Below are 27,286 nucleotides of genomic sequence, written 5' to 3' on the forward strand. Positions count from 1 at the left end.
AGCTCCGCACCGGTGAGCTAGGAACTCCGCAACAGCCTGCCCCAAGCTGCTCTTATTTTCACTTGGCTCCAAAGGCCTCTTTCAGCTCTGGAAGTACTGCATAGCTATGTGAAAGTATTTTATATCACATAACGACTACAACCTTGTTTTCGCGGCGCAAAATATTTTTGTTTTGCTCGGTGAGTTGTTTAATCTGATAACAATGTCATCCCGATAAGCTGACACATACTTGTTGACCCATAAGTACGACAAGTTTCACGTGTCTTACGCGTTATTTGCCGATCGACGGTGTGCACTCGTGATAAGTGAACCCTAACATCCACTGCCGTACATCTTTGACAGAAGTACCCTGCAAACCGATGTGACCCCGTCCTCGCTCGCGTTCGGCCTTTGGACCGACCGTGGTAGAGTTAGCCAGTGATACATATTTGTTGGTCACAAAAATACATGACCGGCTTCTCAGATATGAGGCATTCAAAGATATGTGAAACGCAGTCACTGCCATCATACGAAAGGAGATAATCATCAACTTCGCCAAACACGTGACGGCCGCCAACTACAAAGTTATTATCCCCACAGTGGCACGCATGAGGCATTTCGAGTACGAGATCTAGAACGTTAAAGGGGTCGGAAGGTGTATCGCTCATGAATTTATCAGATCTTTTTGTCGTAGCCAATAGTGGTGAAGCTTCTCAAACTGATGGGTGACGTTTGCCCATTGATATTTCTTTATCGGTCATTGAGAACAATTGTAAACCTTTATGTACACACTGTAGATTAAAATTGAATTTGAACCTCATTCTAAGTTTACTACTTATAAATAACAGACATATCGACTCGTTCAATACGTTTGCATTACATAGATAACCAAATCACACCCAGCATAAACTACATCGTGGAGTCCGGCGGCCCGTCAAAACAAACCAATGCGGTACCCGCGGTACAAATAAACATATACACGTAATATTAAGCCGCAGACAAGTACTTACGTCGCCATATTGATTACGCTGACGTGCACTGGCAGGGCCAGACGGCGACTCGGTGTTCAAGCAACCGGCAATGCGGCGGAGGGCCATCATATCAACATGATGCGCTATCATCGCCCTCCACAATCGACCATGTGGGTGCATCCCTACACGCCGCTCGCCATGTGTGCCCATTACTACACCCAGCGCCTCGAAGGTATGACTAGACCTTCGGAACTGTCATACAGCAGAGCTTCATCACCATGACCTCTTTCGTCGAGGATCGAGTTTCAGCTGGATGAGCCATGTTCCGTCGTAAACAGCTCGAGTCATGCCTCGCAGTATGAGAAGGAGCAGATTAATAACCTGATCAAGTCTGTATGTCAGTCCAGCTACCTTATATATCGTATAGGTGTAGGCAACATAACGTACTTGAAGAGTCTGAAGAACAGTTCTGAATAATTACCGAAATGTCCGGTCTTCCTAGGAAAGGATACAGCCATCATGTGGAGAACCCAAGTAAACCAATGGATAGACGATAATGATGTGGATTGACAAGGGTGTGATTTTCCTCTGATCAAAAAGTTTGTGATCAGCCTCGAACGAAGTGCCTGTCTGTGGAGCGGAAACTTGCGGCCGCCATGAGAAAAGTCGGGCGCAACTGAGCACGGCCACAAAGCCAATATGCGGGCGTCGTCGTCGCAGCAACAAGTCCTTTAGCATGCGCGGCATTGCATGAGCGTGGCTCGATGTGGGCAATTCGGAAACAGTCCTGCTAGATTTCTGTTGCGTGGCGCAATATCGACCTCATGGCACCTTGCACTGCACTCTAATACAAGCGATATTATATCGCCTGCATCAAACCTGCATTGCAATAATTGCATAAAAACAAACTCACTCGGATGAATCTTCGCAGCGTGCAGAAAACTCTATCGATGAATGTGATCGCGATGGGTGCGGTTGTTACATCATGTTCTCACGAGTTCGGAGCTTTCAATACAACGTGCCCTCTATAGAAGTCCATGATAGACCACAGATGGTGGCACACATTCAAAACAGCCTGATCTTGCAAGTGGCAGCTCTTCTCAAGTTAAATTTTATGAGCGGTTGGATTACACAGTCAGGGACCTCCATATCTTTCGAAGTACCATTCAGAAGGAAGGAAGAAGTCAGGAATGAAATGTCGACCCAACTTTTAAGAATCTATTTGTTTCGTTCCTACTCATGTACAGAAGTAACTATTACTGGGATGGCAAGTATGATCCGTAAAGTACAGCTCCATGATTATTGGGCCAAAAGTCTCCTAAGCAATATGAAGGAGTGTCCCAAACATGAACGAATAAAATATGACAGCATAGGAAAAGGAGAGGAGAAACTAGTAATGTATGTACTTAGTAGTAGGATAATAGTCAATACCATGAACAATATAACTTCAACAAAGATAGAGGCGTTGATGCGTGGCATAAAAGGCATAAGCATCATGAGAATTCCGCGGTATCGTGATAAAATCCCAAAGGAAAGGAATGAGATCGTGAACGCAGGACTGCTTGTCGTCAAATCATCCACTCCGTCGCGTTTCCTCGTAGCTTCCAATGCTCCCATGCCCAGAACCAGGACGGTTGTCCGGGTATACACCATACGAAGCATACGTATTAAGGTCTGTGGTGGCTCCCGCATGCTCATAACCTGGGAGAGGTGTCAAAAGCGTGCTGTTGGTAGGAAGGCGGGCCATGGCTGTGTGCGATGAGGGCATATTTGATGAGTGGGTGGCGGTGTATGTAGGACTGCTAGTGCGGGAAGCGGAAGGGAAGAGGCCACTGAAACGCTGTTGCCGGCGTTCGTAAACGTCTTGCATGTCAATATCATGCATCTCCTCCGGAGAGGCGGTTGGAGTAAACCGATCAACATGGGAACCTTGCTGCGGATGCGAGCGAAGTTGGTAGTCCACGTCGGCGTACGAGTCATGCATACCGCGCGAGAGATAAGCATGGTGAGCCGACCTCCCCATCACTGCTGACGTAGCAGCACGAGCATCAGCTTCCTCCTTTTTGGACTTCCGCCATTGTTTACGAAGCTCTTTAAATTCTGCAAGTGCACAGTTAGTAATGGTGTCAAGGGTTATAAATAATGACGAGAAGTCGATATTGTCATCGTGAGGTGCCGAATACACCCCGACTGAAGTAAAATGCAAACATGAAGACTCACCGTTTGGACTACGCTTGACACCATGTTTCTGCATCGTGACGTGGGCATTTAAGTGGTTTAGAGTGCCGTATGCCTTGGTGCATGAAGGCCATGAACATTGATAAAGTCTTTCAATCTCGTCGTAACGCCGCCTTGGACGCTTCTTGACTGCGTTTCCAGGCAAGGCCACGAATGAGTATTGTTTACCGTCAGAACTCGAGCCTGAAGCGTCAACGAACCGCCTGACCCCGTTGGACGATGTGGAAGTGCCCGTACCAGGCGGTGATGGACCATATTCTTCGGAAAGGCTGCCGTAGGGCATACCCATTGTTGGGGAGCCCTCGCCACCCGAAAAATTAGGGTTGAGAGGTGATATGGGTTCTTCCAGGTCGACACCGTCGTAACAGTGTAATGAAAGTTGATCTTTGTTGTTCCACGACGATCCCGAGAGTGGATCACGCACAGACCCTGAGCTTAGCGTACGTTGAAGAGACGAGGCGTAATTCCCATACAATCTGGGGGATGATTGTGACGACGTGTAGTGGTGTTGGAGCTGTTGATATCGTGCGGAGGCTAGATCGGTTGAAGAACTCGTGGAATAACCGCCTATTACGCTGCCATACATGGCTGGCTCGGACATGCGGCGTTGTTCCAAGAGGGCATGGGCGTATTTATCGGTTCCACGGGAGCTAAGGTTCGACGTAATTGGGTAACGCACCATATCTGGTGAACAGGAAGATGCCGATGTAGGAAAATGATGCTGGTGATGGGGAGCACTGTATGGCTGAGGAAATGAAGCGGTCGGATGATCATCAACGGAAGAAGGGGAACCTGAAACATAACGAGTTCCGTTGACTGAGGATGGATCTTCGGCAGTGCGAGTATTGGACACGGAGGTGTAATTAGATGTAGGTGAAGTATTTGGAAGTGAAGTATATGGTTGAGGAGTCTGAGAAGAGGATGCTACGTCATACAAGGTATGTGGATCTGAATGAGAGCCTTCATCGAACTGAGTTCGGGATGATGTGTAGGTGTAGTTTGTTCCCGTAGGCTGGGAGGAGTAATCATGATCATTATCTACGGTCATGGGATGAGGAGGATCCAAGAGACTGGAAAGGTCGTGAAATAAGAAGTGTTGAGAAACGCGAGGACGCGTCTGATTAAGTTGCTGCTGAGCAAGTGCAAGAAGAGGTGGTGGTTGGAGGAGAAGTGGTGCCTGCATTGGATGCGAACCTGAAGAAGACGGAATCTAGCGGATGTGTGAACCGACTTAGAAAAAGAAGACGGCTTGCGGAATGAACAAGTTGAATGGATTCGAGGAATATTGACACACCAAGATTGTCCGATTAGGTGGAAGAGTTAATATACGTTACGGGATGGAGTAATAAAACATACGTGACAAAGCGCGAAGCTTGAGAGAGATGAAATGGTAAGCAAATCTGTGATGAATCCAAGCACCGGAATGAAATGAAGAGGGCGTACTATCCGCAACTGTTTCGTCCCCAAGCAGAGCGCGCGGGCAGGTTGCAGCTACGAGCTGTGCTCTGTCTCAACCGGTTCGCGCTGATCGTTGTCTTCTCTTCAATTCAATATTGTAATGTCAAATCTGAGATCAAACTTCCAATTTCAAATTAAAAAAAACCCATTTTAATGGCACATTATTTCTATATTTAGCAGTTTACGTGCCAATCGTTTTTTGCCCCGAATAACTCACATCTGCCCGAAGGTGTCCCGATACACATGACCAGCCTCTCGGTCATCCAGTTGAAAACCGCTTGCCGCAAAACCCATTCAGCACTGTTCTATACTCCAGCGTCCACCACGGAAGTTCTCACAGGCTTCAAATTTCCCCAATTGTCTGTTCCGTTCAGTACTCTCTGAACTTTGCTTTGAACACAATAATACCGTCATCGTGCACATGGTTTTGCGTTGATGCCATCATCATGCATCTTTGATAACGCGGTCCGCCGGTCAGCCACAAAACGTGCCGTCACAATTAGTCACACAATTATCTCCAAAAGTGTGACTTGCTACTGATGTCGCGTACGAAGAATTATCAGATTTACTCGACGTTTTCCTCCTAACTTGCAAGCGACGGGATGAGCGCAGCCACGAGATGGAGCATGTGGTGCCCGTCACTCAATTGCCTGCGCATCTCCCTTTGTTGACCAAGTTCCAAAGTGAATGCTCCCGGTTGGTAGGCAGTCATCGCTAACCAATGTCGAGTGTTATGACATTGCGCCCCCACTTAATTCCTTGTGGCTCGCTAGTAAAATCATGGCGGTGAGGGCAATCGGTGTGGTTTCTGCGGAGTGTACATGGTCACCACCCTGTTGAACAGCCAGGCCTGTCAGACTTTTCTCGATGGATTGATAAATTACATATGTAGTACAGAGCCACGATGGTGGAAGTATTATACAACAAGTTCGGAATATATTCAACCGACGGAATAATGTTCTCCTATTGATACGATCGGCAGACCTGCAGTCAACGCGGTGATTAAGTATGCAAAGAGTGCGAGCATGAGTCAGCGTGATGGAGCAGGTCTGTTTCAACCGACCACTTTGACTCGGGGCGCTTCCGGGATGTCTCTGCATGTACCCCATTTGCAAGTTTGATGTGCCCAGGCTCGGATCACTTTAAACCATCATTATGAAAACATAGAGATCGCAGAAAATAAAATGGCGACAAAGTTGGTTTCAGGTTTCAAGTCCGAGGCAGATTGAGCACAGCGTCTGATGGCAAGGTATGACATCGGGTAGTTAACAACGCTCCGGACAGGCGCAGGTCTCGGAGCCATCGTCACTGATAAGCTGATTTAAGTCCCGAGCCTGTGCAGGGATCTTTGTAGAAAGTGGTTTGCTTAAGGCCGTTAAGAAGGTGATAGACGACTAATAAGCGCATTTGAGCGTACCTGAGCACAGTTTTTACGTCGGTCTTCGTGTCCATGGGAGTTTATTTTTCAGCACAAACTGATCCTGACTAAGAATCATCAGCGGAGTATGAAACAACGCAAAGTCAGGGGAAAGGGTGATAATGGGGCATTAACCAACCCCCAGCAAACTGTGAGAAGCAAGGTTGGTTTTCGGCATGAAGCAAGGTTAGTAGACGCGGCTCCGTGTCGGGAGAAGCATGATTCGGTCGGCCGCCCTTGTCGGGTCGGGCACAGCATGGAGTCTCGACCCTGTAAATCCAATCCAGTTGCGTCATTTACGGGGACGGCCCGCAGCGGGAAGTTGGCTATGCTTTGCGCAGTAAGTAAGTCCCTGCAAGGAATACGTACTGAAATGTGTGTACATACAATGTACATCAAACCACATGTGAACTTAATTACTTTGCGGCACCCTCAAACAAGCCTCGAAGCACTTTTTCAATCGGAACCTAGTATTCAACCACAATTAGTAACAGCGAAAACAGCGGGCCACATTGTGAATAGCACAGGCACATCCATACGTGAATGCCTCACGCTGACCGTGTGCTAATTTTCTATTTGCGCCAGCCAGTATATTTGAGTAACCGAAGTATCATGGCGCCACAACGAACGAACCACTTAATATGACATCTTAGTGCCAAGCGCACCGACTCGTTTATGCGAGAAGCTGCCAAGTTTCCTGATCAAGTTAGCACTTACGATACAATCAATCCACAGCACCTTCCTAAACGGGTCGCTCATCCCGTCCCATACAGCGCTTCTTCCATTCGCGCTACAATGACAAGACCATCATCCCGAGTACCAGCCAACAGGCCGATGACACGGAGCATCACGGCACTCACCCTCAGGCGCTCCACAAGGCTTAGCGGGGTGCAAGGTAAACTCACAACAAACTTTGATGCCAACCTTAAAGCACCCGCTAACTCGTCGTTGACGTACTACATTACAACTGATCATAGTAATTCACGCGCATACAACTCTGCCACACCAGCTCATCACACGAAAATCAAACAAATCCGTAACAAAAATATGCAGAGATGCAGAGCCTCCACGCCAGTTCAAACATGGAACACCGCGCGCGCAGGGGACTGCGATACAGGATGTTGGCGAAGCTATCGGTTGTCCATCCCCTTCCGGTCCCCATAGTACTTCTACTTCGCCTTTATCTGACAATGTTTCCGCCCGAGAGACGGAATTAATCCTAAAGGAGAAGGACTTCCGATCCAAATCTCGAAAACTCGAAAAACAACTTGCCACTGTATCTCGCAAGGAGAGAGAAGCCGCTGCCTTGCTCGAAGAATGCAAACAACGGCTGGAGAGAACCACCATACGGCACCTTGAAGACTACTTTACGTGTCCATTGTAAGTAACATCAAAAAATTCCGAACATTGTCAGATGAACTTAATTACTTATGCGTTCTTTCGACAGGTGTTTCGAGATCATGTGAGTCGTTTATCTGTTCTAAATGGACAACGCTAGATTGATGTATAGGGCGTGCCCATATAGTTTGAACCCACGACAGTGCGGGCATACCTTTTGCGCCACTTGCATTCTCAAATGGTTCTTCTCCCGATTGCATCGCGTGTGTGGCAGCTGGCATCAACCCGTGGACTGTCCCATGTGTAGGAGTGCATTATTGTACACTCCAGATAACGTTCCCCGTCCAGAATCCTCCTTCCCTTTCATACCAAACAGAACAGCTGATAACGCGATTCGTGGCATGATCAACACTCTCGCAAAGCAGGCTGACTCTGGAAACGTTTCTGCCTCTAGCTCACTTGCTGACTGGGGAGAAGATGGTCACGCAAGGCAAGAATGGTCAAGAAAAGAAAGGCATGTTGCTCCTTCAAGTATTCATTGATTTTTTCTCAAGTGCACCGTTTTAATTAGAAGTGGACGCCATGAGATGACGTCTCTCGCTACGTCGTGGATAAACATGCACGGGGACGAATTTATTACCATCAAAAACAGACTTGAAGTATGAAATGACTCGGTGAGGTTCACGATAAGACAGACTGATGCGGAATGGAGCGAAAGTTTCGAGTACGAAATGACAAGTACTCGTCAGCACTTTTATCAAATTGCACTTATCAGGGTTTACAGATTCATTGAGACTCATCATTGTTGACTTTTTTCTTGTTTTGTAAACCGGTAATTTGGAAATGTACAACTATCGTGGTGTATGTATTCGTGTTTTCAAATAGCGGGACCTGTCACGGCTACTACATTCATAATATCACAGATAGAAACAACGCTCTCTCAAACCGCGCATACCTAGAACATCCTGAACAACAATGTGAGCTAGATCTGACTTGGAGTTGTGGCGAATCAGCACGTACCCAATCCGCGGGTGTCAACCAGATATCAGCAACCGAATCCATCTTACCAAGCACCGCGGCACCTTTCCACGCCAGTACACGAGGGTCAACCTCTTTTGGAGGGGGGATAATCTGAACCTTGTCCATACTGGGGACCAATGGAGTGGCAATCGCCTGCAGCCTTGCCCAGTGTCTCAGTATATCTGATGTGTGAATATGTTCCGCGACTTACCTGCTCTCTAATGCATGAGCCATTCCAGGTATCAGGGCGCTTCCCCCAATGACCAGAACGGCCTGGAGGTGCTTGCGAATTTTATCATCGCCCCCAGATGCTCTCGCACTATTGAAGATAGCAACATCGAGAGGAAGTTTACTTGCTTCAAAACAGACATCGATACCGAGATTCGGGGCTACTGGTACAGAGGACTGTGAAGGTTGAGGCTGAGGAGCAACAGGGATAGGAGATGGTTTAATGTCGCTCTCTACATCAATTACTTCCATCGGAGCATCAGCAGGAACTCCCCCCGATGCTCCTGCAGTGGATTGTGCGGAAGATTCTACCGCCGGAGGTGGTGTTGCATGCGCAGTCGAAGGCAGTGAAACCTCTTGCTGTTCTTGCTTGCCGCCATTCTCTAAAACCGCAATAGCCTCTGCTTCAGTCTTTGAATACAGCCAGGCAATTTTACGTACCATCCTGTGACTGAGTCATGGGAATCGGAGAATGACGGACATCCGTCGGCGCTGTAGAAGGCGGTGGAAGTAGATGTTGCGTTGAGATGATCATCGCTTGTGTCTGACGGCATGATGTAAATAAACCCTATCCGTGGCCAGGAATACGTACGACATCCACCGGATGCTCTATAATTTCTTCAGTGACGTCCGGATGGGGTATGGAGCGCAGACCAATGTGCTTCCTGTCGAACTCTATCACACGGGGCTCGAATATGCACTAATGTAAGTATCGAAGGGGACATTTGGCAGTTAGATTGATCAAGGCCTGTTGTCAGCGAAACGCACCATCGGCGCAAGTATGATCTCGTCATATGCTCGTAAGCCATATTTTTCCGTGGGTTTACCGGGCTTGCGCACTACAAAGTCATACAGGTTGAGGGCAACATCACCCTGCAACTCCTAAGCGGTGACAAAGACATGACCTGCGATGACTCACCTCCGCCAGTGTGCATAGCCGTGCTTTCAAATCCTCCATGACGGCCCAGTCGTACCATCGTGCGAGATTAATATCGCGATAGGGAAAGCTGATTCGTTCCAACAGGACGTACAAGAACTCAGTAATATCGTTTCCTCCCATATTAAGCGTGATTCTGACCGATAATCAGCGGTAACTTTTGCATCAGATGTACACCTTACCTCGAATCAGGGATAACAAGACCTTCATCCACACATGCTATGCTAGAGTTGACAGCACCAATATCGACAACACACGCACTACTGATTCCGGCGCCGTAGGTTGCCGCCAATGATTCCTGCCTGGTGTTAGAACTGGTTGATATTTATATACGCGTCACACACCTGTTGCACACATATTTGCTTGAAGCCTAGTGAAACTAAAAGAATGTTGACGAATTCGCGGACGTATGCCCGATCATGGAAGTCAGGGATCACAAGAACTACAGAATAGTCCTAGTGGTATTGAACGACACCAATTATACAATGGATCAAAGATGGCGAACCTTGTAATCAGGCCGTCTTACGTTGAACTTCTCACTCAGTATAGTACTGATAATAGTTTCAATATCATCCAGTATCATTTGGTGTGACAGATAATCCCTGGTGTTGAAGTTCTTTCCATGGATCGGCCACTTCACTGAATAATTCAAGAGTTGAGGATCGGACAACCGGAGTGCCTGAAAGATTGAGAGAACAACACTTATAATTAAAGTATGGCACATACTTTTTCACCGACCAGAACTTCTGAATCTTCCAAGGGGTCCTGGATCCAGTCGACAAGGAACGGGTCATTAACTTCGGGAATAATTTCAGGCTTGAATTGCTCGTTAAAGGTCGACGCGACCTTTGCCGCGTTGCATGTGACGCGAAGTTTGTAGAACCTCATCCGCTCGCGAAGAGAAACAATGATTGACCCCATCTTGGCATCAAACTGTTTGAGCATCTTAGCACACTATGCGGCATGGTGAAGGAATGAAAGTATGTACGGGATCATCCGAAGTGATGTCGACTGCGTATTCGTCTCCGTCGGGACTCGCAGAAGACAACTGTGGCACTTGCCCTTTCCTCGGACGCGAAATACCCTCGACGTGTGTCGGAACCGGCAACGGTGGCTTGTGTCTACGCGCAATGACATTTGGAATGGATGCAGGTGTGACATCAGATGCCTTTCCGATTCTCAGAAAACGCGATCCGGGGTGGATAACAATAACGTGAGAGCCACGCCTATTCTGAGCAGCTCAGTATTACCATATGAAAGACCAGCCCAATCATCCAAATTACCCACCTCTGTTCTGGTGAGGGAGCAATTTCCTCTGCCACCAATTCTTTCTTTCGCGCTGCATTCCGCGACCAAATGCTCTGTGTTTCCGATTTTAAGTAAGAAGTGCCCACATGCTTAGGGTTTGGTCTGATACGATCGTCAACACTCGAAATGTAGTCATGGTGTCAACGTACGCCAGGGGGACATGCATAGACGTGTAACGCATGCCAGAGTCATCTTTTTTCGCGTTGGGTATTCCCCTTGGCATATGGTGCTGTGTTTAGTTTGTGCAGGCGAAAAGTAAGAAAAACAAGTGCAAGTATGAGATGAATGATGGATATAATCCTTCCTTCTGGAATCTGCGTATGGATCGGCTTCTGCCGGCGGTTGGATGGTTCGAGGGCTCTCGAGGGTCGAACATTTGCTAATAGCAACTAATAGAAAGTAAAATTGCAGATGACTATTGTATAGGTACAGAAATGTAGAACATGTGGATATCTATTTAAATGAGTTGAACGAGACAACAGACACTTGTTACCAAAATGCACACCTATGAAATATAATTGAGCTCAATACAATCAGGATAACAAAGTCATCTTACCATCCAGAAAAGCATTGACAGAGGTTCTCAAGTGAGGTGGCCTGCAAGATAAGTTTATCGACTTGAGCAGGAACGGGAAGGACAATGTCGGGGTTAAAGTCACGCCCTGTTGATTAAGAGAAATATTCAGTAACGCAAAGGTGCAAACAAACGGAAGAGGATGAACCTGTGAGCTTGTGCTGGACACGATTGTAGACAAGTAATGCACGCTCGTTCCGGACTTCTTGCCTCGCTCCAGGTCCCCCGACAACCTCTGCAAAAGGATTAGTTTCTCCTTTCGGGGTGTACGCTAAATGCATACCGTTGAAAATGTCGTTTTCATTCGCGCGCAGCTTGCGAGTTGGACCTTGAGGATATCCCGATACTTTAGCAAGTTCAGCAGCACGAACAGGATCGGTTTCGCCATCTGCTGTTCACATGAGTCAGTCGAATGATAATAGTAAAGTGAAGCACACCTTCAGGTCGGCGTGAATCAACGTCGGCTTGCATAAGCCGCCAGTTTATCAGGGGATCATAAACAAAGGCCTCCAGGACTGCCATAAGGGACTCCTTATTCGCGCGCAGCACGGACATGGTAATTTCACAGGTATGCCGGAAACTTCCTTCAATGCCGCTTATCTGCACCGTCATAGTGAGCTTAGGAATGCCTACGGTCTGTTACGAAAATTACCTCCATGGCATGTGTGAGCATACGAGTAAGTCTGAACGGAATCTTCTCGGGGAACTTCTCGCGATGCATGGCGACTTCAAAGCAGTCACCGAAATCGATGTGAACAACTTTGCCGGTCGTGCGCTCCAGTAATAGATTGGACGGATGGCGGTCGCCAAGACCCAAAATATGGCCAACCATGCTGTTCACTGCCAGAGAGCGGGTGTAGGTCGCACGGCGTTCAAGCCAGTGCTCTGAATTTGCGCTCTTCAGCCATAGGACGCGATAGAGATCCTGACCGGTGGTATTCTCTAACGCATATTCAAATACTTCAACCTTTTGTAGTAACGTTAGGTTCTCGTAGTCCGGTGCCATCTGGGACATATCAGTAGATGAGACATGCCCTCTAAATAGTAATACATACCTGGAGCATTAGTCTATACTCTATGTTCAAAAGAACTTTGCGAGAGTCTCGATAGTCACGAACAAGGACATGCAAAGTATCGCTGTCCTTTACCCAGCCAAAGAGACCGGCGTTGGGTGCCAATGGAATGACAGAGTAACGCTGGATGTGTAAGCGTCGCTTGAAGCTGTTGGTATCAACGGACAGAAGGGTATTGACAAGACTGAACAACTGCATAACACGCTCGTCTTGACGCAAGTCTTCGTGTCCTGTATGCAAAGCAATAAGCGATGTAGCAGTGTTGGGGTGACCATGCTATTACCTTTCAAACCATATTGGTAGTCCTGGCCATCACTGCCCTTCAGGGATAGTCGCCGTGGTCGCTGCTTGGAAGCTATAACAGTGAGCTTGGTGGCGAATGATGCAATGCGAACGACATCTCGGCCACTCTGATATGTTCCTTAGGTTGGCTAATAAGTACAACGCAGTACCAAAGTAAAATCCAAGGTACATACCGGGCATCGCCAGATCAAGATCGCGGGCTTTTAGCAATTGCGGTGATACATATTGCAGGTCCAATGTAGTCAATTGGGGTAACTGCTTCTCCACTTTTCTAAAGACCTGAATGGACACGAAATATAAGCAAACAGAGTTGATCATCTACTCTCCCAACTTACCCCATAGTAGATGTCCCAAGCTTTGTTCAGCTCTGACATCTCGCCGAATGCGCGGTACCGCCGACAAGCCTCCCGAGCTTCATGCAAGTCGCGACCAAATGTTTGCGCGAATGATGTTTCCCTAGCTGTTGCTGGCCCCTATTCCGTGATGCCTGAGCAATTTTGATAATAAACTCAGAGTGGATGCACTTACAGCCTCGAGCATCTCATGGAGGGGCTCCAAAGTTGCGATCATCCCCTCGGGATTTTTGTCATTGAAGAAAAGACGAGAGGCTTCCTCTAAACCTTCGTGCCACATCTCGTGCCAAAGAATGGCAACTCGGATGAGTTCATGACTGACGACAAGCGCCTGTTCTACGATGACAGGGCTGTGTTCTCTCATTCTGTCCATAATGGCCAGGGCTGCATTCTTCCGAGATACGCTAGAGGACTTGGAAGCTACAGTCAAAGGATATATGAGGGCCTGGGGGTGGTGCTTTCCAACTTCGGTAAGAAGGTTGTTGATATTTCGCCGCACATTGAGGCTTGGAGTTTGGATGCGGGCAATGATCTAAGGAAATGTTTCAACAAGAAATGGGACCAATGCTAATTTGCGCTCACCTGAGGAATGACGTCCAACCACGTATCAACTTCGACCACGGAGAAGCCGCTGGCCATGGCTTGACTGACATCGTCGTGTGCGCCAAACTTGAACCACAGCGTGAGCAACCTAAGAGTATCTTGTAAAGCGTTCTCATTTCGGAGGCCGATCGAGCGAAAGAACCCTATTTCAGAGTGAGTGGGAACCTGAACTTTGGAAAGAATAAACTGACCTTGAACAGCCTGCACGATATGGGCAGCAAGCCCACTCCCGGGGATGTCGACAGCCGTGCTTTCCTTTTGACTCTCCAGATGGCCAATGACCTCGAAATTAGCTAGCGCCCATGTATGCCAGGCCTTATACCAATTAGGATCGTAGTGGGTTGCAAGAAGGTACGAATGCAGTATGTCTTTGACATTCCGCTGACCAGCTAGTGAGTAAGAGATGTGACTAGGATCAACGCACTTACAGCACCCCAATCTTCCTTCAGTTCTACTTGCCATTGCCCTTGTTTGAAGTAACAACGAGCGAGAAGACGTGAGAGTTCTTCCAGCTTAGCTTTACCAACACCAGATCTTTGTGAGTGATCCTTAGATTCCACCTGCAAATCCCTTGCAAGGCTTGTAGAGAATTGCCGCAAGAAGTTGAGGCTTTCCTCGCGAGCGCCGGTGGCCCACATATATTTGAGTTGTGCATAGACAACGTTTGGAGGAGCTTTCATGTGCTGGTCGTCTCGAAGATGTTGTAGCTGAAAACAAAACAGAAATGTAATAATTGTAATGTATTAACGTTGTCATTCACGCACCCTTTCCGGTGAAAGCAATGAATTGATCGTTTTCTCTGCCAATGCCATACGGTCTGACTTGCGGCAAAGGTTCGCGAATTTGATCCACATAACAGGATCATCTTCTGGGTTGAGGACAAGGGCTCTAACTTGCAGAATCCGTTGCCAGGTTTCGACATCTGGTTGACAGCCTTGCAGTCTTGTGAAGAAGGGTAAGGGCAAGTATTGCACAAGTTTTGAATACGAACCTCTTCATCCAAGTTTTTCGCATTGCTGCCTGGCGGTCGGTTTGATCTGCATACTGTTTATACACAATAATCTCCTCCAGCTCCGAGAGCATCTGTGCGCGAACAAGAGTGCTGCACTATGTTAGTATACAGTAAACTCGGGGTACAAGACCTTAACTCACTTGTAAGACCGGCCGTATCCTTCTCCAACAAAGGAAGTCAACTCTGGCTCGAGTAAGTCTCTTGCTTTGCCGATCTCCTTGAGAGCCTTTGGGAACTGATTCTGATGTACAGAAAGAATGGCTTTGTAGAACGCTCTATCTGGTGAATCGGCCCTCATGGCAGCGATATAATCATCCATTGAATCCCATTCACGAAGTGACCATGCCGCTGCAGCGGCCATCGGAGCTATTTCGCGGCGATCCTCGTGATTGGCATTTGACCAGTTCTCATCTACTTGAGCGGCAAGTTGATCCCATTCACCCAGGGCGTGCAGACATTTCATGCGCCCGATCTGGACGTCGGGTGCGTCTGGATCCTCTTGAGCTTTCTTTTCGTACGCGTTAAGTGCCTCTTGCCATCTGCCCAGGCGCTCGTACCATTCCTCATGCTTGCTGACGTCGTACTGCTCTCGAGCAATAATGAGAGTACCCCAAGCGGCGTCGTGTTGCTGTAGCTTGGTGTTGATTCCGATCAACGCTTCGATGATGTTAGGGGAGGTTTCAGTAAAGAATTCGAGCTCCTTGTAGTGAAGAGCTTTTGCGTAGGCATGGAACCTCATGGCATACTCTCCCAGAGTGCGATGTTCGATGGGGAGTGGCTTCTCCTCATGTTCCATGAACTCAGCTAAGCTAAGCAGTCGGTGCACTAGATCAGACGGAGCAGTGGTGGAGGTGATGGCGCATTCGATGGATCGCACGAGGCCTTCCTAATTAAGCGGTTAGCATGAATCGGTTATGAGTACAAGGTGGATTCACTTGATACTGATCATAGAGTTCTGTCCAGCAGGATATAAATGCTGCATTGAACAGTTCTTTCGCCAAAGGAGGGTGAATATCGACAAGGCTCATGCAAGCCCGAAGCGCGTGTGAGGGAGATTCCTTCATCAACTCTACAGAAAGGCGGTGCATCCACTCTGTCCAATCTTCCCTTGTGCTCGCGGAGGACACGTCCCACGCTTGCTTCAAATGCTGTTGGTTTACAGTCAATTTAGCCGCTTCCGCAGGCACGGAGATTTCTGCAGCCTTGGATTCGCTGAAGGGACATCAGAACTAACATCATGAAGTTACCCAAAGAGACGCACAGCAAGTCATGAGTGCCTGGCTCCTGTGGAAGACGTTCCCCATTCAGGAGCTTCGATATCAAATTCTCATACCTGGGATGAGGTATACGATTCCGGAGCAGGCACTATCTTGCTGTCAATAATCCAAAAAGGAGGAATAAATGAATAATACACACCTTGTTGATAGTGGGCACGAAAATAGCAAAATCAGATCCGAGTTGGACAACTAGTGCGCACAGGGTGTCCATCACCGCCTGTCGAAGCTCGTTGTTGTTACCCTCTAGCACACGGATCAAGGGGTGAACGATGCGAGAAGCGTGGTCAGAGAAATTGACGCGGAGGGATAGATGAGCTATAGTCTGTATTGCTTTCTTGCGGAGCAGAGTGGTAGCATCAGGTCGTTCAGCGGATTTGACAATAACGGGGATCACGAGGTGAAGGTACTCCTCGATATTTGCCCCGAATGTGAGGAAAGAATCAAAAATCTTAATCTGAGTAGTCATTTTCTTCTCGAGGTCTCCTTCGAAAACTTTCAGAAGATGAGGCAGAATAGTTGGCAGAAAAGGTTTGAACTCGGCGTCTAAAGCCTTCCCCAGCGCCTCAATCAACGATACTATGGGAAGTTGAAGGGAGGCGTTCTCCCAAAGCTCCGTCACAAGGCTAAAAACCTCTGGCATATAATTGCGGATGTGTTGCTTAATTATCCCGACTAGAATAGCCAATTGCTGCAGGTGAAATTCTTGCAAACGGGCTGTGGAGGTGCGAGCCACAGCAGTAAAGGCAGGAATGATCTTTCGAAACATTTGAGTTAGTCCGACGTTTGGTCATGCAGCAGCAAGAGAACTGACGCACCTGCGGTAGGAAGGCCACACATTTCAACCCTTGCGTCCTGAAAATGTTCATAATCGCTTCGATGACGGTGTGGTGGTGATTACTAAGTGACTGATCCTTCAAAACAGCCAGAAGAGAGGTGATCACAACGGTCTGGTAGTAGTCGTCGCTACCCGTCAATGACCCTGTTTGAGAAATGGCGACAGCATTGACAGCAGGAAGTGGTGTTTCATTCGTGACTTCCTCATCCGGTCTCGCCTAAGGATATGTCGGTAAATTAAAGCGAAGAGGTGCATATCAGACAAACCTTTCGCCTATATGGATCCAGAGCTCCAAGGATGCCGAGAACTTTGACGACTTCTCTTACGACCTCGCGGCGTGCATGCGGAGCGGATTCGCTTCTCAGAATGCGTCCCAAGATTGGAAGTAACTGAGGATAGTCTACCAAAGGTGTTATGACATATCCGGTGCTAGAACACAACTGGCCAAGAGTGTGGAGAGCAGCATCACGCTTGACATGAGCCGGGTCGGAGAGTCTAGAGATGATGACTTGCATGAGCTCCGGAATATGAGGAGCCACATCTTCCCCGCCAACAGCTGCCAGTTCCCCGAGACACATGAGAACATTTGCAGCTACAGCCGGGTTACTATCATTCGCCTTCTGCAGTAGGACACGGAGCATAGGGAGTGCATACGGCTTTATGAGACGTTGAGTCGCGCCCACCAAGAGAGTGAGAAGACGGGTGCAGTCTTCACGATTTCGCCTGTAAAAATGTTCATGACTTGATCTAGGTCAAGGGATAAATGGACGCACATTACAGTTGAGTATTCTAACTCTGTCAATAGTTGTATCAGAGCCTTGCGCAAGGACGGCATGACGTAAGCAGGGTTATGCTTGGCAAGACGTCCAATCAAAGTGACAGTAGTAACACGATTCTCGAAGACCTCATCATTCAGGGCGATAAAGATTGACCTGACATTCTCCGCTTGCGCCAAGTGCTTATCAAACCTTTCATGAAGGGAGGACAGAACAGTTTGCCGAATGGTAGGGTCTTCAAGTAATATCGATTATGTTAGGTAGTCTGTAGGGGAACAAATGAACTCACCTGGGTCTGCAATGCCTACTGTGAGCAATTTGTCGAGAACGTCACTGATTATTTCAATCGCATGACTACTCGCTTGGTAGCAAATTGGGTCCCTGACGAACAATCTGCAACAAGTGAGAGCACCAGCACGTCGAACCTCTGCATTGTCGTCTTCCAGATAAGGAAGCGCGGCATTGCGGACAAACTCGTTCAAGATGTGACCTGCTCATGTTGAGTACACTATATTGAATAGCAACAGGTAGCTTACCGCTGAAGTCAAAGGTACCAAGCGTGGACAACGCAAGTGTGATGAGCTCAGGGCTCTTACCGCTCCTAGTGGTCTTCGCGAGTCGTGCTTAGTATGATCGACAGAAGCGTTGAAGAACTTACCTGAGATGAGCTCAAGTCTCTCGTAAACGCAGAGACGTCAGTCCTAACAAGGGAAGGTGGGGCTCCGATGGCTTTATAAGGTTGTCCACATAAGATCATGGAAAGTAGATCCAGTAGACGGTCTGAGTATGTGTTTGTTTTAATAAGAATGACATGTGCAGTGTTGACTGACGCACCTTGAATAGTCTTTAGCAAAGGAGGGATATTACGTGCAATAGCCATCAGCGCCTGTCTAAGAGGCTCACTCAGGCCGCACGCAAAGAATAAATCAAGTTGATCGTGAAGAAGCTTGGTGAGGTTTGGACCAACAGCCGAAGCAAGCATTCCGACGCATTGGAAAATAGGTTCTTCAGAAGGAGCATTCTTCTTTCTGTAGAAAGAGTTCTGATGACTGCATACAATAGTCTATATAAGACGTACCCTCTGGCTTGCAGACCAAGCTTAATTTGAGCCATGATAGAATCGAGGAAAGGTTTCATATCACTTCCTACGGCAGTGGCAGTATGACCGATGGCGATGAATGCTGACAAAACAAATCAATATGTAGCATTTTGACTGACAAGGGGATGCAAACCAAAGGACCTCTCGTTTGGCTTTTCCAGCTGAGTTAGTAGATGTCCCATAGATTTGTGCAGGTGATGTTCCGAGAAAACTTGCGTTTCGTAGGCAGCGAGAGTCGGGATTAGGGTGATGACCATCTTGCGAACGAGACCGTCTCGATGTGATTTGAAGCGAAGAATTTGTTCCGCAGTATCCAAAAACGATTCTCTCATAAACTGAAGACAAATATCATTCAAATGCGATGACGGTGCTGAAAACACTTGCCATATCGCCATGCAACAACAGTTCTCGGTATGTGAGAAGAGACCCATGAATGACTTCAGGTTGTGACATTTTGAGTCCCAGTTGCGCGTCCTGAAGAATCTTCATGAGGTAAGTCGTACGTGTTTGCCGTTCACGTGTTGTAACAATCTCAAGGCATGCAGCAAGAAGCTCTGCCGCTCCCTCCCTGACAATATTTCGAGAGTCCCGAAGAGGTATGAGTATCTTGTCAAATACGAGGCTGATGTGGGAATGGAAATATATCGCACTGTTGCGTGCGAGCTCCTTCAGGATAAGCACTCCGGCATAGCGGGGAGACTCCTGCTTGTCACCCTGTAACAGTTCCACTGCAGCTGGAACCTCTAAATCCATAAAGCGTTCTCCGAAGTCGGCGCCGCCAATTGCAGCAATTTGGCCTAGTGTTTTGGATGCTGCCAGCATGATGTTGACATCGTGATTTGGCAGTAGCTGCTTGACGTAGTTGTAAAACCGAAAGAGGTACTTCTTTGAACCAATGGTGTCCTCCCCTTCACTTTCAAGGAGGTGATCTAAGTGGCATGAGCTATACGACAATGGTACCATGACGTTTAGACGCACCTATGGCCAGAAGTCCGCCTAATCTATCTACATTATTCTGACTATGCATAAGGTCGAACAAGCGTTTGTTGATGTCATCATCCCAAAGTTTTGCTACAGCATCAGATGGCATCTCTGCGACAGTCATTGCAACCTGCTGAACGATGAGAAGTGACTCGCACGCATGAATGATGAACGCACATAGCGACGCAACTCTGTTGCAGCTTGCAATCGAGCATCGTGGGCAGGGCTGCGCAGGCCTTGGAAGATCTGCCCGAGGTGATCCGTGTGGGCATACTGAGTTACGGACGTCATACTTGTCGTCGCCAGCGTCCTAAATGTTCTACTGCTGCACCTGCAGTCCGACTACAGGATCGCAACACGCTGTGGACACTTGAAGAGGGAAGACTATTTACGGCAAACCTAGAACCTGATCCGTCCTGTTTACGTCTATTGAATTCTAAAGATTGTCACACATAGACTTAGCGATCAACGTTACATTCTTGATTCTTGACCATGGTAACGCGTATCGGAGGAACGGTTGGTTTCATTCGTCTATGGTGCCTAATTCTTGAAACGTAAAGAGACTTTAGTACTTCAGCTTCAAAGTTCAGCTATATATTCGATAGCTGAGTACTTTAATTGCCAATATTCACGAAAGCTGGCCCATCCACCATCGATGCATCACGGCCTGGTGGTCTAGTAGTATGATTCCTTGTTAGGGTGTTCGTCAATTTCGAGGAGGTCCCGGGTTCAATTCCCGGCCAGGCCCTGTTTTTTGACGGCATCTGGGAAGTGAAACCCGAAACTGTTCAGAATATTTCGATTCCAGGATATCCGACCCTCCGACCCCCTCCAGCATCTGCGCCAACCGCTCATCGATGCAAATTGACCGAAAACAATTGTATCGTGAAAACATTACGGACAAGTCGAGCGCCACTAGCACTCGTGACGCTTGCCATGGCACGCTTAAGTTTTACTAATTTGCGTGTGATAGCTCGTAGATATCATAGGCGGACTGGTTCTTATTACTGGGCGTGATTAGTTGATTCCCGAACTCAGGCTAACGCGAGTCCCCGGACTCCACGACTGTCAGACTCAGTACTCAGGATTGTTGCTCTCTGAACTGAGCCCATAATGCTCCATGTCGTTCCAGGACTGTCAAACTCTACTAGTATACTTATAGTATAGTGCAGAATAGGGCCAAGATCTAGAATAGCTCATCAAGCGACGTAAGCTTGACCCATGACAATTATTGTCATTATCCGCAGCTGCGCAGCTTATCATTGTGTTCGGGGTCCACCTCCTTTGGTGATGTTAAATGGGCTACTGATGAGTTCTAACAAGTATTGAATTGCACCGCTGTCAAGATAATACTGCAGAGCAAGGAAGAACCGCAGTTACACACCGCTATGCTTATTCAAGACGATAAGGAACCCTTCGAGTCTCCATTCCATACTCCTGATCACGACCCTCCGCCGTATCATGATAGCTTCTCGTCAGGTTCTACGGTTGTAGCGTCGGCTGACACGATAGGGCTCGCCAATGCGCTCACAATGAAGACCATTCGGCTGGAAGAGCACCATGAGTTGATATCCGGTGAGCACCATTTATGTCGTGTTTTATTTGGTTCTAAGGAAGTTTGGCCCACCCATGCAGGCACGTACATCATCGACCCTGATGAGTCAGGAGACGAACCATCCGCTCTGCAAGGCTTTGCAGCCAGGCACAGTGACCTAGTAGGGCTAAGGAAAGCAGCCGACTTTCTCGCTGCAGCGCCGCATGCCGTTTTTCGCAATCGTTTCGGGTCCATCTTTCTAACTCTAGCCACCAAAGGATCGTCAGAACAATGCCGTCGGACCATAATTGACGTTTCGACCCGCCATGGGGATATTGCCGTTAACTTGGTGAGTAAGAATCTAAACTTCATCCCCATAACGTTGAGCCTTATGTCGTTGAAAATAGAGTTCTGTACACCCTGGTAAACGCATCACGCTAAGGGTAACTTCCCGAAGAGGTGAGTTGAAACGGATGGTGCTCAGACTGGCAGTACAAGTTGGCGCCCACGGAAGGTCCGATGACATGAGAGCCGTGTTCTTCGGATTTCACATGGGAAACCATCGTTTCTACTACGCCTAAATCTGTCTCTCATACGTCACGCATCAAAATGTGACACTGATAGGCTTAGCTCTTCTGCTGCGTCATACTTATTCAATTTGTACTGACACTTTACATCTACCAGGCAAGATGGTGATACTGCTTCCCCCAACTTTTTGCGGGGACGTGGAGATACGCAGTAGCAAATCGGACGGCTATGACATTCTTCCAGGACTGTCTAGCAGCATCCGCAGCATGAGCGAGAAGAAGAAGAAAACGTTGTTACTCATCGGCGACAATACTCTAACTACTTCGGAAGGGAGTAAATCCATGGATCATTGTCTTCTCTCCTCACGCCACGGAAGGATTGTCCTAGGCTTGAGCGGACAAGACAGCATGCCAACACCACAACGAGAGGATAACATTTGGAGAAAAATAGGTTCCTTTTTCCGCGGTGGTGAAAGTACGGGAAGTTCTTTACAGGATCTCACACAACCTCATTGACCTCACGACCAGGTTCTTGAGATTGTGTAGATACACACGAAGTATCAATCTTCTATCACAGATGAACGTGAGCAATCGTACGCGTAGACTTACCTAACTCCGATGGTACCGGAGTATGGATCACACTTCATTCCGCGTTCGATATGCACCAGGTGTCAAGCGCCGAATAGTTGATAAACTCATGTTACCAAGGACCCCGTTTAGTGATCCCCCACCCCATTCTTCGCTACCACTTTATCGCTGTCCATCTGATGTCGTTAGACGCCTTTGATGTCAATCACCATAGCGGGTGCCTTTCCCTAAGACGCTTGTTCAAGTTTAAACCTCAACGCGTCCCTAAGAGTTCCAGTACACAAGCGAACCCATCCCATATATGTGATCAGACGCGAAAGGCATCTGATTCAGAAAGAGATGCTAAGATCGTATGTTTTGTCTTTGCATCATTTTGTGTGTAAACTTACCCTTTACCGTCCCATAGACTGATCTGACCTCTCGCGTGTTTTATGATACGTGCTGTGACTTTGGAAGCAGATTCGATAGTGCAGTATCCCAGTGGGAGGCTCCTCCCGTTTATTCAGATCTGCCTTCTTCTAATGATTCTATACGTGGAGAAATACGGCACACGATAGAAACTGTGATCGACACACTCGGTTCTTCCCTACGATCGCTCAGTCTCCAGATTCATAGTAAGCTCTTCAGCTCTCGTCTCGTTTATATCTCTGACTGTGGGATACACAGGCCACCCAGAATTGATGTTTGAAGAAATGTCTGCAGCACATGTATCCCTCGCGCATGTTACTGATGGAAATTTCATAGATTTGCTCACAGACTTCTGTCTGATTACATGGAAAGTCATGGGTTTTCTGTGACGAGGCATTATCTCGGCCTCAAGACTGCTTGGAAGGCTGAATATACCCACGGACAGGGAGGCAGAACCCTTGGGATTAATTCGGAGATGGATGCCTTACCTGAGATTGGGCATGCATGTGGCCACAACCTCATTGCAATCAGTGGGGTAGGTGTGGCATTAGCCATAAAATCCGCATTGGAAACCTACAACGTTCCTGGTACTGTCGTTCTTCTAGGAACCCCAGGTAACCAGTTTGAGTTCGGGCCGACATGCAATACTAATTTCTGGTTCAGCTGAAGAAGGTGGTGGAGGAAAGATTATCCTGCTTGAGCGAGGAGCCTACAAAGGGATGGATGCTTGTTTAATGTCCGTGTGTCCCGCTACATGCATTCGGAACATCACTGATACATGCGTGGCCAATACAGGTGTCATCCTTCCCCTGGGCCCGAGCTATCTTCGTTTGTGGTATCTTCGTTGGCGATGCAATCTATAGATGCCGAATTCTTTGGGCAATCGTGGGTCTTGTGGTTCGTATATGGTCTCATGAGTTAATCCGAAACAGCGCTCATGCTGGCAATGCTCCATGGGAAGGTGCCAACGCGCTTGATGCTGCGTTCTTAGCATACTCCAGCGTCTCCGTGTTACGACAGCAGATCAGACCTGACCACAGAGTCAACGGTGTGATAAACGGGAGCGAGAGAGCTGCGAATGGTACAGTCTAACAACTACCATCACTGGAGATAGATAACCCAACAAGGCTTTTACAGTAATCCCAGACTACGCCAAAATGAGGTGGTATGTCCGAGCGCCGACACGAGACCAGTTAACGCAACTGACGGAAAGAGTATGCGCCTGTTTTGAGTCAGCCTGTATCATAATCTGTGTGGTGCACGGGAACTTACAAGGTTCACAGGGGTGCGGCTCTGGCAACTTCCTGCCGTCTGAAGATTACAAAGAACACGCCCTATTACGACTTACGGCAGAATAGCATCCTTGGTAAGTCACTTTCTAAGATGTTTTTGATTAATCAATATAATTTATACTAGTTATACAGCGGGTGCCTTCTCTCACACGATATGTCAAGAGTATGGCATGAACGTCGGGCAATATCCTTCAGGGACATCTACAGATTTCGTATGTGTGCATATTTATTATTAAATATTCCCAACTTGATTTATTACCTTCTAGGGCAATGTTTCATACGGCAAATTCCATCTCTTCTAATGGCAAATTTGTTACTGATTGTATTTTTAGTCTTGCCTTCGCTACATCCAGCATTTGGTATGTTGTGGCGCGACTATCTCTACACTTATCTGACCGTGCACTAAAGCCATCCCTACCCGGCCTAATGGGGGAAACCATTCGCCAGCATTCGCTGATTCTGCGCGAACCACGGAAGCCCATAAAGCGTGTATGCTTACCACCAAGGCCTTGGCGTGCACCGGCTTCCGTGTCCTGGAAGACAATATTTTTTTCATGCGGGTATGCGTGTTGCCTATCAGTTGATCTCCATTCGTGCTCAACGTTTAATATGGCAGGTACGAGAGGCCTTTGAGGCTAGCATGTGATACAATCCATAATGGAGCTCATGAATGTATGTTTAGCATGAGATAGGTACCACCGCACCACGTATGTACTTATATGTAGAGCATCATCTCAGAAAGATTCAAAGAATAGTCATAAAAATCAAAAGCAGTCCTGTCCTAAGATCCGATCCGATCGTACAAGCCCCACCCCGAACCCAGGCTGTCTCAGCGCTACTGATATTTACGTGTTCCCGAGTCTCCCTCAGCCTGTTCTTTCATCGGATGCTCGCCTTCATGCAGTGATGCCTCAGGCGTTGTGTTACCTTCTCTTCGGGTCTTTCCACGTAAGTGGTGATGCTTTGATTTTCCCTCTGCTGCTTCTGCGACCATTCTAAAATAAAAAGTCAACGTGTGCATAAGTCATCGCGGATCAACTTGAGAGCCGGACGCACCGCTCAAGTTCGCGTCGGACGTCGTCACTCTCATCGGGAACCGTGCTTTTAAATATATGTCCCATGATCATCAATCCCTGACAAGGAACGAGGTAAGAGTGACGTCATGTCAACGGATACAGTCTTCGAATGACGACAAAATAACACACCTTCGCCCGGTGGAACAAAACCTGATCGGACGCCTCTTTATCCTTAAGCACATTATCCACAACCTGAATAGGAATGGTTCAACTGCTGCGCATCCGTAAGCAACCCTTGAGCGTACCTCCCGGAGAACCTGAACGACCTCGAAACGCGTGCCTCGCCAAGATGCTAGCATGATCTAATACGTGTTAACTTATCTCGCGAAAAGATTGACTATGTTGCGAAGCACACGGACCTTGCCTGTAACATCCTCTTCTAATGCACGCATCACGTCCTCGTCGAGCTCCCCCTTCTTTTGTAAGCGGTCCATTTCGGACATGAGAGACTGCACGCTAAATCTGTTTTACATATATCGTGAACGTGTGAACACGAATATATAGATGAAAAACGAACGCGCTGCCGATGACACCCCATGCGTCTTTTGCCACTGAACCCTTCTCCTTCATTCGCGACCAGAAACCTGCACTGCGCCACATAGCGCCACATAAACAAGTTCATAAGGGAACCAATAAAGACGCTACTCACATCCCTAGGAATTTCTTCGACTTCATAAACGAAGTAGCCTTCATCATATATACAGTTCCAATTGCATGCAGCAGCTGTCAATCCCCCGCTTAGCTAATGCAAAACATTGACGCACACCAACTACACATACCTCAACCCCAAAGCTCTCCAGTTTTAAATCGTCTGCTTCAAGTTTCATCCGTGCTTCGAATGCCTTTGTCTCGGGATCTTCTCTGTCGCCAGGTGCTTTCGCATCCACAAAGGGTCGTAGTCGCTCGATCAGCTTCGCAGTGAGCATCTTTACTCGTTCATCCATCGAGCGTTTGCGTTCATCATCAAGATCCTGGAGCTTCTTTTTCTGCTCTGGCGTGAGTTTATTGCGCTTCTTATCCTTCTCCTTGCTTTCTTTGCCGCCTGTAGAAGAGGTCGGGGACCCCAAAACAGACTGGCGCTTCGAAGCATCAGCGGAACTGGGTGTTAATGGTCCATGTGTCGATGGACCAGGTGCAGAAACGTGTGGTTCATGCGACACTGCTGCTTGTGGCGGGACGATGCCCTCTTTCTCGAGCTCGGCACGTTCCTCATCGGTCATTACTGTCTGCGCCACGGACGTCATCTCCTTCATTAAAGATATCTCGCCGATCTGCGTGTGCCACCAGAATCAGTCGACAATTTAATCGTCATGGATGGAGTCGAGAAATTAAAAATGAATCTCCAGTGTAAAGCAGGAAGAGACACACATAATCTCTGAATCGCTCTCCACCAAACACATTTGCGAAGAAACCTGCTGCGTCGTCTAGTTCCGTACTCTCCTTGTCCACCTAAACCACGCAAACCCATATCTAAATGTTAACCTTCGTATACATTGGAAGGTTGACGCACCATATTCTTCCCATTCTTGTCATAGACCGCTCTCAAATTCTAATCGTGTCTCAGTTTGAATTCAAATCATCAGAGTGGAAGAAAGAGGCGTACAGCATCTGATAGCACCTGATACGCTTTACTGTGTCTCATCAGTCTGCCGCCAATTCATAGACGACTAACCGCAGATGTACCTTATGTCCTTGAACTTCTCTTCCGCACCCACAGAAGAATTTTTGTCTGGGTGATACTACACCGGATATGTGAGCTAAAAGGTCTTGCTGAGGTGAGACCAGAGAGAAGCATACATACTTTCATTGCTTGCTTCCTGTATGCCTTCTTGAGGTCCGTATCGTTAACATCCACGGGGACATCCAACTATGCGACTGGTGCTCAGTGCACGCTGTAAGAGATGTGGAGTTGCTGCGCACCAAGTCATAGTACTCTGTTTCGACTGGTGCCATGTTAGAATTATCTGTGCGTCTTTGCCTCTATAGTACTAGTGTGGTTGGTTTGTCTATAAGATGGAAGGAAGGGAAGAGATGCAGAAGAAGAGTCCGAAAAGCAAGGGGGATAAACGTTAACAACGTCA

The 27,286-nt window shown here is 47.7% G+C and overlaps 7 protein-coding genes and 1 non-coding gene across 8 annotated transcripts; 4 read left to right on the forward strand and 4 right to left on the reverse strand.

Moving 5' to 3' along the window:
- Nucleotides 1-2,523: 2,523 nt before the first annotated feature.
- F5147DRAFT_571985 (uncharacterized protein) lies at nucleotides 2,524-3,870 on the reverse strand (the record flags this gene model as incomplete). The annotated part of the gene is made up of 2 exons (XM_041431064.1): nucleotides 2,524-3,050; nucleotides 3,171-3,870. 2 exons carry the CDS (start codon nucleotides 3,868-3,870, stop codon nucleotides 2,524-2,526), a joined length of 1,227 nt encoding a protein of 408 aa, XP_041295614.1.
- A 2,940-nt stretch (nucleotides 3,871-6,810) lies between these two features.
- On the forward strand, nucleotides 6,811-8,126 carry F5147DRAFT_682499 (uncharacterized protein). Its single transcript, XM_041436461.1, has 5 exons — nucleotides 6,811-6,958; nucleotides 7,041-7,443; nucleotides 7,511-7,525; nucleotides 7,574-7,915; nucleotides 7,973-8,126. Exons 1-5 carry the CDS (start codon nucleotides 6,859-6,861, stop codon nucleotides 8,064-8,066), a joined length of 954 nt encoding a protein of 317 aa, XP_041295615.1. The 5' UTR covers nucleotides 6,811-6,858; the 3' UTR covers nucleotides 8,067-8,126.
- A 52-nt stretch (nucleotides 8,127-8,178) lies between these two features.
- F5147DRAFT_682504 (uncharacterized protein) lies at nucleotides 8,179-11,181 on the reverse strand. Its single transcript, XM_041436462.1, has 14 exons — nucleotides 11,044-11,181; nucleotides 10,874-10,996; nucleotides 10,575-10,812; nucleotides 10,313-10,519; nucleotides 10,092-10,265; nucleotides 9,931-10,041; nucleotides 9,769-9,884; nucleotides 9,569-9,722; nucleotides 9,418-9,522; nucleotides 9,242-9,349; nucleotides 9,091-9,193; nucleotides 8,633-9,032; nucleotides 8,422-8,581; nucleotides 8,179-8,366 (listed from the first exon to the last, which is right to left on the reverse strand). The coding sequence occupies exons 1-14, from the start codon at nucleotides 11,115-11,117 to the stop codon at nucleotides 8,319-8,321; spliced, it is 2,121 nt and encodes a 706-aa protein (XP_041295616.1). The 5' UTR covers nucleotides 11,118-11,181; the 3' UTR covers nucleotides 8,179-8,318.
- A 96-nt stretch (nucleotides 11,182-11,277) lies between these two features.
- On the reverse strand, nucleotides 11,278-20,144 carry F5147DRAFT_682509 (phosphatidylinositol 3-kinase). Its single transcript, XM_041436463.1, has 32 exons — nucleotides 19,958-20,144; nucleotides 19,778-19,910; nucleotides 19,184-19,728; nucleotides 18,933-19,134; nucleotides 18,779-18,881; nucleotides 18,535-18,728; nucleotides 18,359-18,480; nucleotides 18,237-18,309; nucleotides 17,990-18,190; nucleotides 17,698-17,935; nucleotides 17,191-17,647; nucleotides 16,905-17,141; nucleotides 16,229-16,843; nucleotides 16,074-16,177; nucleotides 15,748-16,024; nucleotides 14,953-15,698; nucleotides 14,792-14,902; nucleotides 14,565-14,742; nucleotides 14,229-14,507; nucleotides 13,992-14,181; nucleotides 13,780-13,943; nucleotides 13,373-13,729; nucleotides 13,180-13,317; nucleotides 13,018-13,123; nucleotides 12,825-12,962; nucleotides 12,524-12,771; nucleotides 12,121-12,474; nucleotides 11,906-12,068; nucleotides 11,752-11,856; nucleotides 11,617-11,703; nucleotides 11,451-11,556; nucleotides 11,278-11,399 (listed from the first exon to the last, which is right to left on the reverse strand). Exons 1-32 carry the CDS (start codon nucleotides 20,069-20,071, stop codon nucleotides 11,384-11,386), a joined length of 7,101 nt encoding a protein of 2,366 aa, XP_041295617.1. The 5' UTR covers nucleotides 20,072-20,144; the 3' UTR covers nucleotides 11,278-11,383.
- Nucleotides 20,145-20,444: 300 nt separating this feature from the next.
- F5147DRAFT_t53 lies at nucleotides 20,445-20,528 on the forward strand. Its single transcript has one exon. It is a non-coding gene; the product is annotated as a tRNA-Pro (tRNA).
- A 344-nt stretch (nucleotides 20,529-20,872) lies between these two features.
- Nucleotides 20,873-22,725, forward strand: F5147DRAFT_60813 (uncharacterized protein). Its single transcript, XM_041432374.1, has 4 exons — nucleotides 20,873-21,355; nucleotides 21,416-21,663; nucleotides 21,722-21,773; nucleotides 21,999-22,725. Exons 1-4 carry the CDS (start codon nucleotides 21,169-21,171, stop codon nucleotides 22,355-22,357), a joined length of 846 nt encoding a protein of 281 aa, XP_041295618.1. The 5' UTR covers nucleotides 20,873-21,168; the 3' UTR covers nucleotides 22,358-22,725.
- F5147DRAFT_60759 (uncharacterized protein) lies at nucleotides 22,494-25,008 on the forward strand. The gene is made up of 14 exons (XM_041432362.1): nucleotides 22,494-22,779; nucleotides 22,836-23,043; nucleotides 23,096-23,123; nucleotides 23,174-23,451; nucleotides 23,501-23,573; nucleotides 23,633-23,722; nucleotides 23,770-23,918; nucleotides 23,975-24,068; nucleotides 24,121-24,203; nucleotides 24,262-24,341; nucleotides 24,396-24,411; nucleotides 24,462-24,488; nucleotides 24,538-24,689; nucleotides 24,746-25,008. The coding sequence occupies exons 1-14, from the start codon at nucleotides 22,609-22,611 to the stop codon at nucleotides 24,773-24,775; spliced, it is 1,479 nt and encodes a 492-aa protein (XP_041295619.1). The 5' UTR covers nucleotides 22,494-22,608; the 3' UTR covers nucleotides 24,776-25,008.
- On the reverse strand, nucleotides 24,965-27,158 carry F5147DRAFT_571914 (X-domain of DnaJ-containing-domain-containing protein; the record flags this gene model as incomplete). The annotated part of the gene is made up of 14 exons (XM_041431061.1): nucleotides 24,965-25,124; nucleotides 25,186-25,262; nucleotides 25,335-25,397; nucleotides 25,451-25,507; nucleotides 25,565-25,667; nucleotides 25,723-25,794; nucleotides 25,855-25,928; nucleotides 25,985-26,476; nucleotides 26,574-26,654; nucleotides 26,716-26,754; nucleotides 26,809-26,836; nucleotides 26,889-26,944; nucleotides 27,007-27,072; nucleotides 27,126-27,158. The coding sequence occupies 14 exons, from the start codon at nucleotides 27,156-27,158 to the stop codon at nucleotides 24,965-24,967; spliced, it is 1,401 nt and encodes a 466-aa protein (XP_041295620.1).
- Nucleotides 27,159-27,286: the final 128 nt, after the last annotated feature.

Source organism: Suillus discolor (genome assembly GCF_016758755.1).
Source record: "Suillus discolor strain FC423 chromosome Unknown F5147scaffold_13, whole genome shotgun sequence".
Classification (NCBI taxonomy): Eukaryota; Fungi; Basidiomycota; class Agaricomycetes; order Boletales; family Suillaceae; genus Suillus; species Suillus discolor.